At 35.3% G+C, this 18,322-nt stretch overlaps 1 protein-coding gene across 10 annotated transcripts in view; it reads right to left on the reverse strand.

The window, feature by feature from the left end:
* Positions 1–18,322, reverse strand: part of USH2A (usherin) — a 373,658-nt gene that overhangs the window by 172,906 nt on the left and 182,430 nt on the right. For all 10 annotated transcript variants that reach the window (XR_013181496.1, XM_077175908.1, XM_077175909.1 and 7 more), the window contains 5 exons: positions 16,507–16,666; positions 15,850–16,021; positions 11,620–11,767; positions 4,701–4,852; positions 831–993 (listed from right to left, as the gene is read on the reverse strand). Coding sequence is in view for 9 of the 10 variants with exons in the window: in XM_077175908.1 (XP_077032023.1) it covers positions 831–993; positions 4,701–4,852; positions 11,620–11,767; positions 15,850–16,021; positions 16,507–16,666 (795 nt within the window). In the remaining variant the exon portion in view is untranslated. The remainder of the gene's footprint in view (positions 1–830; positions 994–4,700; positions 4,853–11,619; positions 11,768–15,849; positions 16,022–16,506; positions 16,667–18,322) is intronic.

The following is an 18,322-nucleotide window of genomic DNA, read 5'->3' on the forward strand; positions in this document are numbered from 1 at the left end:
GTACAATATTTTATTATTTATTATACCTTAGAGCATGCTTAATAGCTCAAATTGACATATGAAATGCTCATACTCATTTTGTGAACATTCATTTTTATTCAGTGCCCAAGTATTTTACATATATATAATTAGAGGACATGGCTTTCTACTTTCAACTAAAAAATACACACATTTTGCAATACATTTGGAAAAAATGTCCATTTACTTTCTTTAGTGCCCTAGGCTTTTACATAAGGGTGACATCACTAACTGCCTGCTCTGATTTAGCAACATTTTAACCCAAGACCACATTGCTATGTTTAAGCTTTAAAGATGTAAAAAAAAGGAAACAACCTGCAACATAAACCTGGGAAGCAAAAGAACAACCTGCGGGGAACTGTTACTTGTCAGGCTTTTGTATCTCATGTTGAGTCTGTTTATGATATAGAAATAGAGAGTTGGTTTTCTTTCCCTTTCTTCTTCAAATTATACTCATGATCAACCATACTATGACCAGCTCTCACAAGTGGTTTATATAAGCAAACCAACCGAAACTTTGTGAGCACAGCTTCCTTATCTGAGAGAAGGTGACAAGATAAGACTCCATGTGTATATCTAGAGACTAAATGAGTGCAGAGAGCTTATCTTTATTTGCCAATTTATGTGTTTGTACAAATGTAAAGCACCATAAATCAAAGCAGCAGTTCTTAAATAAAAATTGATAATTCTAAAATAATCAATGGCACAGGGAAAAACAAAAAAGTACAAAAATATAGTGCTAAAGAATTTTTTTTAAAAATAAATGGAATATCAATGTTATCATTAGACTTATTATGAAGGGAAAATTATACCTTGATCAGCATAGAACAGACCAGTGACAAGGACTGTGTAGGTCAGTTTTCCATTTGGTTTATTTGGGGCAAGCCATTTTAATTGAACTTCTTTGGACCCATCAGCAATAGTAAATACATCAACCATTCCCTCAGGGGCAGCTTCCATGGTCCGAGCTTCTACCTGCAAATTCAACAGGAGATGGAATTTGGTGCCATAGTCACAGAGGAGGAATGAGAGATGCAAAGTTTAAGAAAAGGTATTTCTTAATTAAGAAAAAGTAACTAACACTGTCAGCATCCTAATTTTTAAGCATGTTGCTGTCCTTTCATCTACATTTGTTTGAAGCTGTTCAGCTACTAACCTACTTTAAATAGATATTACTGTAAGTAACAGGAAACAAATACTGAAAAAGAATGAAAGATTATTTTTTAAATTATTTAATTATTTTTACATCCACCTCATGCAGATGTATAATCTCAGTGTAAGGAAAGGATACAGCAATAGAAGACCACATAACTTTCTGCGTTTACAAAGCAACTGCAAGGAACACGCATTTAAACACTGCAGTAAATTATTACAAATATTTAACAGACAAAAATTCCTTTCTGGAATATTGGCTGCTCCCTAAATTAACTTTCACATTCACCTAATAAAATTAAGTTGCAATAAAAAGTAAATCTTTAAGAGAAAATAAAATGTAAAATAGCTGGATAATGTACTGAATATGAAAGATTTGTAATAGAAATAAATAAATACTTATTAAATATTCCAGATATTTACTATTGCAACTCATAGTAAACATTCAGTGCTATGGAACAAAGTAATTTGTTATTATGTTATTTATGGCGACAATTTTGTTTCTGCTACATTATTTATTTGGTGTTTTCTAAGGTATAAGATGGTTTCACACTTCTGTAAGTGCCTCTCAGCTGCAGGTTCTTGGGAGTGCTAATAAATGCTATTTTTAATCTGCCACACCTGCTCTGTCATCTAAATAACCAAACATATTTTCTCTGTCCTTGAAACATGAATGTTGTACTTTTCAGGTGTAAAGATTGGACAGCTTATTGTTTACAACTGCCATGTGCATCAATACCTCCATATGTGCTTCTCTATTTATACACTTTCTTATATTGAAAGTAAGTGATAAGTTGCAGTAAAGCCAACAGGATAAAGTACATGCTTAAAGATAAACATAGATTTATTGGATCACTGCCACATTGATTATTTGGGTATTTTAGTCAAAAACATCCTTATGGAAGGATTTGACTAAATGGTGCTTTCTAAACAAAGTAATTTCCAGTAAAGTGCTCCTAAATGCAGGTGCTCCAATCAGAAACATGAAAAATGTGAAGAAATTATTAACAATTATGTTTTTCTACTGAAGAAGATTCAAAAAAATCTTTAAATAATATAAATTTGTAGCAATCTGTATCATGTCCTAAACAGTTGCAACAGCTATATTATGTCTTTAGCTTTTTTTATAATGTGCTATATAAACATATGGCACAGAAAACCTTATTCAGACTTATTTTTCTAAATATCATTTTACACCACCCCGTGGTATTTTCAGACATACTTACTAATAGTTTAATAAACAAAGACTCTTCTATCATATAAGTGACACCAAATCAGAGAAATCATAGAATAGGCCTAATAATATTGGGAAAAGTACAAGCATACATATTACTAAAACCCTGAAATTTAAATTTAATAGCAGTGGGTTGAGATGAGAAATACTCAGTGTTGAACATTTCCACTTATAAATAAGACATTTACAAGAGGTAACACATTTCAAAACAAACATAATTTGAGTTTTCTTGAATTTCTCCAAAGAATCCATTACAGGCTACACTAGCCCTTAATAAACCATTTTTTTCCCTCTTTAGGGACAAAACACCCAAACAATTAGAACAGAAAAAAGCAGTATCTTGGATGTAATAGGAAGAGATTAAAATGCAGCCTTTCTTAATTTACTTAACAAATTGTATCTCGCTTAAAAATAAGTCACAGTCACAGAAAAAAAAATCAAACAAGAACTACCTAATCTGAACAAAACCATGTTTTTGAAATAGAATAACAGCTAATGCACTCATAATTAATTAAGATCTTCAGAACCTTCAGGAATATAAGGTGGACAAATTCCATATTTAGGGGAATGTCACATGATATTCCTTGATCGATTAGGGCACATTAAGCACAAGATCAGCAACAAAAATAGCTGGAATCATATCAGTTTACTGCTGGGAAATGTTTCCCATACTATTTAGAGCAGAGGCAAAACATTAGGTTTCTCTTTTTCTTCTTCTTTTTTTTTAAGTATTGGATTTACTCCGTAATTGATATGAAAATCTTTTTTTAAAAATCAAATGAAGATCCAGTGCTTTAACTTCCTGGCAACACTTAGGTGAGCCTAAATCAAGATGTACTTCAATTCCTGTGATTAGAGATGGATCACTGTCTCTGGAAAACAGTTTGTGTACTGATCATGGGATGCAGATGAGTATCAGCTACCGCAACCCCTTTGAATTGTTCCAAAAGTCAAGTTACGAGTCTGTATTTCAGAAGAGATGTCAAAAAAGACTACTAGAAGTATTTTTTAAACTGTAACCACTGGTGTTCTCTTCTTTCCTTTTGATGCCTATTTGATAGGACAGTAGTACTGAAAACTTACATATTTCATCTGTATGCAAAGTTTGGTAATGAGTTTTCTTAAGCATCATTACCAACACAATGGATTAGGTTATTGCACATCAAGTACCTTAAAACATGATTTGCTTTTGGGGTATATGTGAAGTTGTAAAAAAATGTACAAGAAAAACTGGCAAAAAGCCATTCGAGCTTTTAAGAATAAGTATTCTTCAAAGTAGAGCAAGCTATAAAATGTTTAATGGTTATAAAGTCTAGTTGTCTTCTGCAGAGAGAAAACATTACTGGCATTTGAACAAAAGCAATCTTGGAAATAAAATTGGAAATGTGACTAACAAATTACAACATAAAAATAAAACCTGGAAGTTCTTTCCTGATAAAAAATAAACTGTGATATAAAAAATAGAAAGAAAAACACAAAACCCTCCCAAACCTCTTTTTTCTTCCCTCTTTTTTTTTTTACCAAATTTAGAAGCCTAAAAATAAAGCTGAATTAAACAAAAAGTTAAATCCCAGAATAAGCACCGGCCTCTTTCTCAGTTATGCTAGAAAACAAAACCAAGCACAGTAGATATGAATCTAGTTATTCATCAGCTATACTATGAAATCATACCAGATATATCAGTTCAGCTATATATCCAAAAACCTTTAACAAAATTAAAAACCCTCAGGAGGTCTGTTTTTCACAAATTTGTCAAATTTAATATTCCTGTGTTCTCAAATCCTGAAAAAATGGGGCATTACACAAGACTGCTAAAATCTGTCAAGTATAATATTTTGATCACATACTTGCATTCAAAAGATTTATGAATTACCATATTTTCCTTGTTCCTGTTGCCACTTCTAGCTTCTGCAATTCTCAAATTAACTTTAATCCTTTCAGTCCAGCAGCTAGAAATTTGCTCATTACTGGAACAGTAACTCTTTCTTTATATACATTCTTGTAAATCTGGTTAAAGCACACCTGCACCTTTCAAACATATTAACTCCATTTAATTTCAATAATGTGTGTTTCAGCCTCCGTTTTTGTCTTCCCTCACTGTACCTATGTTCTACTTTGGAATGGTGCCTAACAATGACCTATTGAATCTTTAGCAGCTCTTAAACAGGATTTTTTTTAAATGTCACATTTTGCCAGATGGGTTAGTACTGCCCAGAGTGAATCATCACCATTTACTCTGATATTCACTGTCATCTGACATTTATTACATTCCCAGAATGTAAATTAAGGTACTCACCAGTGGACCTAAAGCACAACCTTTTGCAGTACATGCTTGGACTCTGAAGGAATGCAGACTCCAAGGAGCAAGCCCATAAGCATAACAACTTAGCTGTGATGAATTCTGCAGCAGAACACCATCCATGTACAATCCATAGCTAGTAATAATACCTATAAAACAATGTGATAGCACTTAGTAACCAAAAAGCTACAGAATTTAGAAGAAAACTAATGCTACAGACACCAAGGCAGTAGTAGTAGTATTTCAAACTGTTCAAGATTGAGCAGATATTGTTTAGCATGACTGGGCAGATAAAACACAAAAGAAAGATACTCTCCCATCTTTAACTATTGCAAACCTTACAAGTGCACTGCATCTCTTTAAACAGTTTCACTATTCCAAAGGTTCCTATTCACTATTCCTTAAAAAACTTGCTTCTGAGAGGCTGCCAACACCACCTTGGAATGAGGGAAACTGAGGCAATTCTGGTTTAGAGTCTACTCTGCATACGGCTTTTTGAACAATACAAAAAACCATCTCACAGCTTAACAGCTTCAGACTTAGAAACAAAATCTTCAAAATAATCAAAATGTGGAAGGACAACTCAGTGCTATAACTACAATGAATCAGTAACAAATAATTTTGTCACACAAAACACCTTTTTCATACTCTTTCTTTATAAAAATTACTTCAGATTTTCAGTGCTTTGCCAACAAACGACATGCTTCATTAATTTGGGGTATGAGTGGGGTGGTTGGAAAATATTACCCACTTTTCTTCATGAAATCACAAAAGAGTAATGATCACTGTTTCCTTCTCAATATGCTGTAGAAAAATTCCTGAAGTAAACTACTCCTTTCCTAGTCAATCTAAAGAAAGAAAACATATTTGGAAACTCAAACATGAGCAAGACTTTTAGACAGAGGAAAGAATGGTCCTTCTTGTATAACCGGCTAATACTAACTAAAACTGCCAGTGATTGCTTGTTGCATTTATAAGGAATTCTAAAACTTTGTTCTTATAAAGGTACATGGTAGGATGACAAATCCTGTAGAGTATTTTGAATTTAATGAACTAAAAACTTCGTTTTACAGATTTGCTTAGACTTTAGAAACTGAGCTTGCAAAGCAGTACTTTTTCTTAGGGCTATTCTGCCATCTTTCTTACTTCTAAATAATCTCCCTTTTTAAAAGTTATTTAAATGAGAAATCCTAAGCCAAATAAATGCAAAGTTATAGGATATATTTGAAGTGATTTTAGTTCAGAGGATGCCTTCCAATCCTTCCATTATAAAAACAAATTCTATTGTAAAACTATAGGTCAGTTCACTATTCCTTCCCTTAAAAATTAATTTTTTGAAACTACATTGAGGAAGATTCGATGTGAAATTGAAAAAATATTTTCCACTCCACAAAATGGAGAACTGCATCATAAATAAAAGTGTACACACAACTGTTTCAGCTGAGCTTTGAAGAGTTCTACTTCAAAATATTTATATGCTAAAGATCTGAGTATGGTGAAGTGATTCACACACTCCTCAATTCCCTTCTCTTCTAGAAAACCGAGAGGCTAAACTCAGCTCAGACAGCAGAGATGTGCAGGAGGAGGTCCTGGAAAACCTCACACTATCAATCTTACCACATTTGACAGGGTTTCTAAAGCAAAAATCCTTTGCCTTTCTGTGCCTAGTTGCTTTTGAAGCAATAACATGAATGGTTGATATTTTTCCTACAATAAATAAACAAATCTTATATATATGGGTATATACTTTAAACTATTTTGTTTATCTCAGAGGAAAAATGTGAATGCTAGCATTAAGGATGTGTTTTCTAGGGAAAAAATGCCGAACACTGAGATAACTCTAAGCATCTACTATACCTGTAGCACTAACCCCTTTAAAGTACCATAGAATAGAATCTTAAAATTACCTGTGCTGGAAGGGACCAACAGGACAACCCCAAGAATCACACCATGTGCCTGAGAGCATTGTCCAAACACTTCTGAACTCTGTCAGGCTGGTGCTGTGACCACTTCTCTGGGGAGCCTGTTCCAGTGCCCAAACACCTCTGGGCAAGGAACCTTTTCCTGATCTCACACCTAAATCTCGTGAGACACCTTTATGCCGTTCCCTTGGGTCCCGTCACTGGTCACCAGAGAGCCCAGATCAGTGCCTAATAAATCATTATTAATTCATTTGATACTTATGGTAACAGCACGAATCATAGTCAGGTCACTTGGCATTAATGTTTTAGAGAGTTCCTAAAGCCACAGCACTGTGCTGCGTGCCCACTTGAGGAGCAGCTTGCTGCTCAGCTCTGTGAGCTTCTGTTAGTTCTCCCAGTACAGATAGAGAACAATCATCTCCAAAAACCTGATCCATTACCTCTTGATTTTACTTCTGCCTTTGCCATGTAGGACACTGATGGAGAAAACTACAGTATGAAAAGAAAGAAAAAAAAGTACATTTCAGAAGAAAATGATCTAATAGTCCATTTTTGAGATATGAAGCCATTTTTCTAAATTAGGCAGTAACTATTTTCACCAGGGATGAGTAACTCTGCTTCCCTATTTCACCGGTATAGGCTTCCAAAACATAGAGAGAAAAAGTTTAAAGTTAGCCCAAAGTTAACAAACTTCTTGAGACTTGCTAGATACTGCTGAAGTTTACCATGCATAAAATATATAAGACCATAGGACATTTTTGTGATTTACAAGGCTTCCTGAACAACATGTGGTCACTATGAAAAGATGCAGTTTCTTCATAGTTTTGAAGTCTAGGCAGCTAGGTCAAATCTTGATTTCACTGAAGACAAAATCTCTATTGTCTATAGTACAATTATGTTTCACCATCGAAAAGAAATCCAAGAATACAAATTAAACTTAAACTGAAGAAAGTTATAAAATCTTCTTCTTGCTCCTTTCCCCTCTCTGGGTGAGACCATATAATGTGTCAATGATATTCAAGACACTAAAGAGATTTTGAATCCAAAGTACTACAAGCACTTTACTCTTAAGGTGCAATCTACAGGTCAAATCTTAAGCAAACATACTTTCACCTACATCAATTTCACTGACTACAAACACCAGTCGTCTCTCATAAGCACAAGGATTTGCAAGAACGAGTACTGGCTTAGTTCACTGAATAATTTTATAAATCAGTTTTTACTGTACCTAATATTTTCCATTAAAATTCCACATGGCCTGGGAAGGTACAGTCTGATTTAGACTTGGTTTTATCTATGACATGAACACAAAATGAAGTTTTTGAGAATTGACCAGCTAAGGAAAATTTTCATTGGAAAATTTTCAAGGATTTTAAAAGAGCAGCTATCTGGCAAGATTATAATGGATGTGCTCTGAAGAAGAGATCATTGTTTATTAAGGCCACTAGAATAATGAAAGGTGAAAGCAGAGTATCTGATGACACATGATTTCACAAGCCTCTCCATACACTGCCCTCATCTAAATGGTCAATATTGCCTATACTACCTATTACCTACATATGTATGCGATATGTGTGTGTAGAGTGGCAGAATCTGGGCCATGTCCCATCAACAATTTTATTGCTGGATTGAAAATAAGACAAAATAAAATGTCGATATTTCAAATATATTCAACATGCCATCTTCCAAAAGTCTTTTTTCTACTTGATACATAAACTATATTTTCAAAGCAACTTTCAACAAAAAATTTCCCATTTTTCTACGAAATATTTTTTCCCTCCATATAATGTAAATAAGCCCTAAATTTATAAAAAAAACGTAGCCCCGAAGTTCGATATCTACATCTGGACAACACAGGCCTAGGTGTTCCTGTACCCCAAAGCTTGTTTCCCCTCATTGTGCCATCTTTGTGAAGAAGCCATGTAGCCTTTAATCTGTTTTGCCACCTCTGACCTCCAGGGTAGCATTTTAATTCTCCTTAATTTTTTTCTAATTCACAGCAAGCAGCTGGACCCCATATATATCAGGAGAGCATAGCAAAGTCTGCGCTGTCCAAGCCCCAGCCAGCCCAATGGAAGCTGATAAGCCTCCTCAGCCCATGGAAATAAACAGTAGCATCTGTCAAGCAGGAGCAAACGAAAGGAGGCAGGAGAGAAGGGAATGGCCCCAGAGAACTAATAAGGAGATGACAATCTCTGATATGCAAATCTTTGCAATTCTGAGGTTTCCACCTGAAACAAAACCAAGCTCAGTATTTTTGAAAAGCACTGCTTAGCAGCCTGAAACACACCAAGTTTGATCAAACTCATTTCAAAGGAGGAAACAGTTTTTACGCTTTTGGGGAAAAAAAAATAAACAAACAGAAAAATAAAGAATGCACCAGTAGAATGCTGAAGAAAGAAAGTTTTAGGGAAAGTACCTAAGTACCTTCTGCTGGTTTTTCTCAAATTTTATTCTTCTCAACTATGATATTTTTCAGTCTCTTACACAGTTTTAAAACACTGACACAGCCATTATAAATGATATGGCCAAAAGGCAGCCCAAAAGATGTGCTGAGAACGAGCAAAACAAAGTCACTGAACAATGTGAACCTTCCTGATTAAGCATTTGCTCAGTCAAAACTTTTAGAGCTTATTTGCTGTTGAGTTTTTTAAAAGTCTTTTCAAGAAAATGGAGAAAGGATGGAAACAGAAAATTGGAGAATGAGGAAATACGTTATTAGATAAATCACGGAATCATTTAGGTTGGAAAAAACCTTGAAGATCATTGAGTCCAACTGCTAACCCAGCACTGCTAAATCCACCACTAAACCATGTCCCAAAGTGCCACAACTTTTCATCTTATAAATACTTTCAGGGATGATGACTCAACTGCTTCCCTGGGCAGCCTGTTCCAATGCTTGGGAACCCTTTCTATGAGGAATTTTTCCTTATACACAATCTGAACCTCTGTGGCACGACTTGAGGCCATTTCCTCTTGTGCTATTGCTTGTTCCTTGGGAGAAGAGACTGACCCCCACCTGGCTACACTCTCATTTCAGGCAGTTGTAGAGAAGGATAAGGTCTCCCCCCAGCCTCCTTTTCTCCAGGCTAAACACCCCCAGCTCCCTCAGCTGCTCCTCATCTGACTTGCACTCCAGCATCTTTCCCAGCCCCGTTACCCTTCTCTGGACTCAGTCTAGCACCTCAATGTCTTTTTTCATGGTGAGAGGTCTGGAACTAAAGACACGATTGGAGGTGTGGCCTCACCAGTGCTGAGTACAGGAGAACAATCACCACCCTGGTCCTGCTGGCCACATCAGTGATGATCCATTGGATGCCACTGGCTTTCTTGGCCACCTGGGCACACACTGGCTCTTGCAGCTCAGCCACTGCTGACCAGCACCCCCAGGTGCTTTTTTCCTCAGCAGCTTCCCAGCTTGTGGCACTGCCTGGTATTGTTGTGACCCAAGGGCAGCACCCAGACTGGGCCTTGTAGAACCTCACACCATTGGCCTCAGCCCACTGATCCAGCCTGTCCAAGTCCCTCTGCAGAGCTTTCCTGCCCTGCACTCCCAACCAATCTGGAAACAGCTGCAAACTTGCTGAAAGTGCACCAACATCCTCAGCAGTTCCCTAGCAAGTTGTTTATTGTAGTTAAAAGGAGACACAAGCTGGACATAGTAAATGCTGTATTAACAAGCTACAACACCCAAATTCAGTCATACATCCTGGCTTTTAGTTGTTTTAAAGGAAGCTTGTGAAAATTTATTTCTTAAACTCTAGACCTTTATTGTGTGCTGTTGATATGCATGTACAAATATGTATATGGACATATATATTTATATTTCCTTGATTAGTTTAACCACTCTCTAAATGGTTTGGATTTTTTTCCACAATGCAAGGATAACACGATCAGGCCCTGAAACTAACTATAAAATGCCTACTTCAGGGAAAATTATTCAGACTTTAGCACTAAGCTACATACATGACCATCCTCACCATTTCCTCCCATCCCTTACCCTTCCCCTTTCTCCTGCCTCCTTACCTTTGCCACACATGCTGATGAGATCTTAGAAACAGAGTTAGAAAGTTTCTAAGGGGCTAGGAAGCAAAATCTTCCACAATGACTTCCAAAGAACCATAAATTATCAAATACATTATTTAACAGGTGACATATTCTTATTTCTTTCTAAATTTAATGTAAGACCTTACAGAATACAATCACCACTTCTGGGGGAATAATTTAAAATGTCTTTAGTGAAGTTGAACAAGTAGGATGTGCTTTATCGCAACTGAATGTGGGAAAAAAACTTGCAGGAAAAAATGAAATTTATGTGAAACCACTGGGAGAAATAATTCTATATATTGAAATAATATCATGAGCCAATAAAGAAAAACATTTCTGATACTTCAAATTTAGTGATTCCTACATAGCATCACTCTGATTTTATTATCATGCATGTAGCAGTGATTTAAACTGCTAAAATCAAAGCAAATTCCAAGGTAAATGATACTGTGCAACCCCACTAGAAAAGTAACATTTGTCTAGAAGTTTTACACACGGACATTTCGAAATGGAAAACATTTCTAAACAAAAGAAAGTATATTGTTTAACTTTCACAGCCATAGAAAAGTACAACTATATAATGAGTATGCAGAACACAAATCTAATTATTATTACATATCAATTAATGTTTTATTGGAGGGTGAAATTAACATCCTAGACCGATATTCTCCAAGAATGCCTGTTCCTCAGCTCAGCTGCCCGGGAAAACATTGAACAATGAGATGCAGTACACAAGAACTATCAAAAGGGAGCACTTTTGAGCCACTGAAACACCACGTTGGGCTGAAAACCACAATCTCCCAGCTGCAGACAATGATACTATCTCAGGTATTTTATGTGCTAAAATGATCATTAAAAATTAAGCACCACATATAAGCTGCCATTTAGAATATTAATTTACCTTTACTAATCATCTTTTTAACTTGAGGCTAAAAGAGTTCACTTACCATTCGGATACTCAGGCTTAGTCCAGGAGATGTTAAAGGAGTCAGATGCATATGACTGGGCTTTTGGAGCAGGAACCCCTTCTGGTGTACTCTCATCTGTTATAGCCGTGCTGGCTTCGCTTACAGAACACCCACCTCCAGTGCAAGCCTTAAAATATTAATCAGAACAAATAAACACCTTTCAAGGTAGTACCAATAAGTTTAGTAATTTTTTTTTTGCCTAAGTCTCATTATTCCTCCACATCTCAACCTAGTAAGCCTGTGATTTTCAGGTAAGATCCTTTTCTTAGCATAGATTTGTTTACCTCTTTTCTTAAATAACAAGAGGATGTATAATAACTTATGATACTTAGTTTTTAGGCATACTATAGCTAAAACATTCTTCTGTATTTCACAACAGCACCCAGAGCATGTACAATTATAATAGTGAAAAACCACCCTATTATAAACCAGTGTGTATTAGTTGTTATTATTACATGTTTATGGAAAATAAAGTAAAATAATTCGTATAATATTTTGTTCTCTGGCAACTGATAACCACCCATTTTTTGTATTTTGTTTGGGATATGAAATAATACAATGTGAGGGCAAAAGTGCATATCACTCCATATAACAGGCTTTTAAAGTTTTACATGTACACAGCTATGGTCCATGTGATGCTTTGCCAATTATTTGCACTAACACTGATGACAACACTACACATGCTAAAAACCATACAAATATATGTGCATATATTGGTACTGGATTGAAAGATTTTTGTGTTATGTTATTGCTTATTTTTAGGGTTTTGTTTAATAATAAAATTAATAAAAACCTAAATTCAACAAATATTTACATTTGGACATACACTTACATAAAAATTATGGTATTATCTGTGTTTTTCTAAGTTGTCCATGCACTAAAGTGGACAAGTGGATCATCAGCAAACAAAGAATCTTGCTATCCAAATCTCCAGGAATAAAATGTTTCTCTCAATCTGTTATATTTTATTTGAAAGGATTAGCTTCAGTTTCCCATTTCCCATTGTTTTTCAAATCAGAGAACAGTCAAACATAATCTCTATGCCCTCCAAAACTGTATACTGACCCCAAGGGTAAAAATAAGTATTGTTTGTAAATAAGAGGCTCTTTTATACATAAAGATTGTTTTGATATCACTGGAAATTACATTCCCAATACAACTAAGGAACGACTCCATGTTTGGTCTGAACTACCAAGTAAAGATGAAAGAATACAATCTCAGTTTTGGGAACATCCAAAAAATGGCATTTACTCTAAACATGATATTGTTTATTAAAAAACCCAAAAACCAGCATCAGTTCAAATGGATGCTCAGGTAACAGTATTTTGATAAGTAAAATATTTAAGAAAATTATCCTTCCAGGAGAAGCAGAGTAATCTTTGAATGATTCCACTTCCACTGGCTTCATAAAGAAGCCAAAAAGAACAGTTCTGGAAGGCCTCTTTCTCATTTATTCCTTATTGACTAGCTAATTAATTTCCACCAGGCCTATTTCAGCAGTGGAGAGTGTTTCATTTAAGGGCTTGGTAACAGCAGCCTTTTCATTCATTTATTTCTTGAATTTCACACAGCTCAATTTTTGTATGTCTGAAATTTGCTGGGACATGAAGTTTCTGGTTCTTCTAATGAAAATCAGCAAAAGAGAGCTCATCTGCATTTTAGGTAGGGGAATTTTAGATCAGTGTATCCAAATGGACTGGACATCTGGCTATCACATCCAGTGATTCTCAAAGCCATGACAACCTCCACCCAGACTGAGTTCCCATTTTGTCACTCTGAGAAACAGATTTCAGGTGAAATTTGCAAAAATACCGCAGGAACTGGACAGCCAAAGGACAGATGCAAACCACATCCAATGACACCACATAGCAACACTCCCCCCAGGACCTGAGCCCGCTTACCCACACTGCAGCATCCTGAGGAGATATTGGCTTAACAGTTCAATCACAAAAGCATGTCAGTCATACAAAGAAGAGTGACACCCTGGCTACTAAAGGCAACCTTTCAACTTTCCATTTGCTTTCAGACTGGCCTGGCTCACACTCACCCAGCTTAGAACAGAACAAAAGCAAGTTCCTTTGTACTAATCCATGGAGACATGACTCTAGGTCTTCTTGGCTGACTTTAGGAAAGAAGCATTACATTTGCTTACAAAACCTGTTGTACTCATTTATGAAAAAAACTGCTGCATATTAAATGGCAGTAATCAATTCTGAAAATTCGTAACAGCATGCAAAAATAAACATTTTCTAACTCTCTTCAATGTAGTAACACTAACCTTTCATACAAAAGTTAAAGGCAACAGCCTGTGAGGTGCTGAAAGTTCTTGTGAAGCTCCTGCTTCTTGTGTTCAAGATGCAGTTTTTGATAAGTCAACACAGAAAACAAAACCAATTTTGAATGGATACAAACCAAAGTTAATAGTAACTGTGAAGCAAGGAAAAGGAAAAGGTTCTAACTGATAGAAATAATTCATTGTAACAAAAAAAAAGGAACAATTTAGTTACATCTTTCAGTGTTGATGATTGTTTGGGGTATTTCTATTCTTAATTTTTATTGAAATTCAGTTAAATAATATATGAAACACTAAATATTTAATTTTTTTCTAGGTGTGTATTCTTGATTTGATTTTTTTGTGGATTTGGTTTTTGTTGGGTTTTTTTTATATTTGGAGTTTTTTCGTTTCATAAACAAGTAACATTTGGCCATGTTTAATCTTCATAACTTGTAAACCTATCTCAAAAGAGTCTAACTAGCACTATATATGATGGACCCAAATGTTTTAAGAAAGCTATCACACCTCAAAGATATTGAGTTTTTCATACACTTTTATCATTTTCAAAGCTGCAAGGACATTTAGATCTTCTAACTCACCTATCACAGACCACTGCATTTTATCCAGGTAAATCTGGTTATCTTTGTCACTAGAAGAAATTATCTTTTGCTACTTTCTGATTAAATGCAAATATTAGGGGGGATAAAAAATTTACAAAGGAATGAAAAATAAAATATAGAGAGCAAAGGGTTCCTAAAAATTTATTTGGTAACTTCTAGGAAATCTGTGCACGCTGATGAAGCAAAACCAAGATGCACACAACACCTCCTCCCGTATCACAAGGCAGAGGTACCAAAAGAAGCAGTCACAGGTGCTCTCCAGATTGTAGCTGTTAATTCTTCCCTGATGCTCTCTCCTTGTGCCCCCATGCTGGGCAGGAGCAGAGAAAAGCTGTGGCACAATGAAGGACAGCACAAATTCTTTTGTAAAGAATAAATAAAAAATCAAGGCATAAAGGGCTTGTTGAAGTAGTGCCTTAGTTTTGGACATGATGCTATTATATATGCTAAGCAATTTACTATGCTGAAATATCTAGGCACAAATGAATTAATTTCAACATGAATCTAAGCTTTAATTAGACTGAATATCCTTGTTTTTTTCAGGTTCAAGTCAGATCCTTATCATTACCTGAAGGTAGATTATTTTTTGTGGTATAATATTTAGAACATTCAAGAGCATGTTAAGAAAAAATGAATGCATATCCAGTCTACATAAATGTAAATTTATTCATAATCAAGAGCAGAATATTTTTCTATGGCATTTATCAAAGCAAATATCCTTATATAGGTATTGTTATAAAATGAACAATGTGCTTAAAACAAGGGACAATCCTCTCCTTTTATCCACATATTTTCAGGTTTGTTAGTGAAGAAGCTGTTGTATTTCATCACAAAATAAAACCAATGATAAAGAAATGTAATGAAAACACTAATGTCTTTTAAAATGTTTTGAATACACAAACTGCTGCTCTACACTGAACTCTTCTTCTCTGATATTTCCTTCTACATGCAGAAGGTAAGGATGAAAGAACAAATTACCATGGTACAAAATATGAAAGGTTGACACATTTAAAAACCTTAAATATTTGCTTCTAAGTTGGGTCCAAGGAAATATTTTAAAAGCATTTCATATATTTCTGCTCAATTCTTTATTAGTTATCCAACTTATCCTTGAATAAAACCTGTATTTAAATTACATACAGAGTTTTGTGAGTCTCTTTTGAAACAAAAAAACCTACTTTTGCTCACCCACCTTAGCTTCAAAAAGAAGAGGTTAAACAAAGTGGACACAAGAACCATTAAATATTAAGATCCTAACAAAGTCAGAATCATTTTCACCATTTTACACCTCCACTACACATCTTTAAAACTTACAGCTAGTTTTATGAGGTATTCAGTACCCGGGAAAAGCTGCGGAATAGTAAAATCCAGAAAAAGTTCTGTGCTGTTATAGATTACATTCCACTTTGTAAAGTTCTGCTCATTGGTGGCCAAATAAATTACATAGCGATCTAGGATTCCATTTACTTCTACTGGTTCTTTCCATCTGCAAATAAAAGCAAAATATGATTAAGACCAGACCAAATAAAGATTCAGACCATGCTGAAAAATGTAAGGCTTTGTTTAGAGGACTTCATGGGCCTATTTTGAGAATTCGAAAACCCAGTTGTGCAATCATAAAAATAAATCTAAACCATACCTCTAATGCAGTATTTGTACTCAGTAGATAAATGATTACACACAAAGCAGGGGCTAGAAAAGGGGCATATCACCAGAACATTTCCTGCACTGAAGTTTGCAGAGGCTATGCCCATATGTAGGTTATACTGATTGCGTAAAGACAAAATGGAAATTAAGTTGGCAAGTGATAATCAGAAGGTTCACAGAACCACTAAACTAATCACTTCTATGCATTTAATCATAATAAATTTAATTTTATGTCACAAACCCTTCCCCTGATTGAACTCACTGGAATTCTTGAATAAACTGATGCACTATTGTGTTGTCAGGAAAGAAGAAATCCTTACTTACTGTACATGTATTGTTCTAGAATCCAAAACTGTCAGGACCGGGGCATCTACGTGAGATGGTGGCAGCTGTGCTGTAAACAAGGTGACCTGGGAACTGTTTGTACAGCCAGCGAGCGTGCAGGCAGTGAGCAGGAACTGGTGCGGTGTGAAAACTGCCAAATCTAGGGCAAAAAAAGAATAGGAATTTACATGGTGTATTCATTTTAATTTGTTTTCCTATAGTTTTCAGACACTAGTGAGTTTAGAAAATCAAGAAGAAAGAGGACCTGTGTCTCTTAAAAGTTTTGGGTTTGCCCCAGAGGAATGAATAGGTACTGGTTCTTTAGTAGTATTCAGTCAAAATTCAGCTGTGAATTTTGACTGCCCATAGATCTGTGGGGTGTGCTTTGGCTGAGATAACCCCACTGTACTCCATTTACACCAGAATGTACACCAACCAAGCAAAAAAAAAAAAAAAAAAAAAGAAATGAGATTTTCAGGTGCTACATACTACATCAATTTGCTACAGCGGCAAATGAACACATTTGAGATTATTATTATATCAAATCAAATTAAATTAATGGAAAAACAAGTACAGGTTCATTAACACAGCTGCGTTATATATATTTTTTAAATGTGCTGTATGAAACAAGAATGACAAGCATCGATACATACAACAATTCACTCCATGCAGATTTCCCTACAAGCATGAACACAAAGGAAGCTCAGAGTTGCCACTACTCATATACTGATCCATTCTCTCTTTGCCTGTTTGTCTTCAGCTCCATGAACATCAAACACTCATAAAATATATTTCAGTAAAGACAACCCATCTAATGCTATAGCAAAACAACTGCTCAATGGTTATTCATTTTGAAGCTATATTGAGTTTCAATTACTGCAGAAAATGGTGAATAAAATGTATCATTTTTGCTGAATAAATATTCTAAAAGCTTATATATTCTTCCCTATATTAATAAAGAAATGTTTGATAGAAAAATTATAGCATGAAAGTAATGCAGACATAATTTTCTAGCATTTTCTGATCTCTTTTTTTCATTAAAATACAAATCTTAGACTTAAACAAGAAAATTTTCCTTTTAAGAAGGAATTTACAGTTGAGGTTTTGGCAACAGCATAAGGTATACAGGTAAAGTGTTTGTTCAATAGACACAAATTTTCAGTATGTCAGAAAAGTTCTGTGTTTTTATAAGACATAATAAAAAGTAGCGTTTTCAGAACCCAATAGTATTGAACTATATTTTTTTAAACATATTTCTGAGCACAAATTTAAAAATTCTGGTTGGATGACAAAGACACCACCAAAGCAGAAATGTTATAGACCCAACTTCTCTCTCCTTAGTTTTCCCCTTAAGTCCCTGCAGGAATGAAATTTCTTCTGATTTGCTCCACTCTGTATTATTTATTGCTCCACTATGTATCACTCATTGGTATTGTTCTATGGAGCACATGGCAAAGTGTGAGTTAAAAAAAAAATGCAGCAGCTAAAAAAAATCATCAAGTGAATGCCTGTAACAGTGACATGTTTAATCAACATAATGGGACTGATTCTACCAGGGTTAAGCAGTGCTTAAGTCAGTGAGAGGGGGAAAGCACACTCCAGAGCAGGTGCTCAGGCTGGCTCAGCATGCAGGGAAACTCCATGTACTGCACTGGCTGCATTGCCTTTGTTACTGTACACCGTCCTGCGTCCCTTATTCCCTGCAGCTGCCCTAAGAGAAGCCACAAAAGTGCAGATGGAGCTCAAAGTCTGTGACACAAGTATTACGTATTTCATGTTGTGGGTGGGCAAACAAGTGACCAGAAGGATTTTACTT

This window comes from Agelaius phoeniceus, chromosome 3, assembly GCF_051311805.1.
Source record: "Agelaius phoeniceus isolate bAgePho1 chromosome 3, bAgePho1.hap1, whole genome shotgun sequence".
Classification (NCBI taxonomy): domain Eukaryota; kingdom Metazoa; phylum Chordata; class Aves; order Passeriformes; family Icteridae; genus Agelaius; species Agelaius phoeniceus.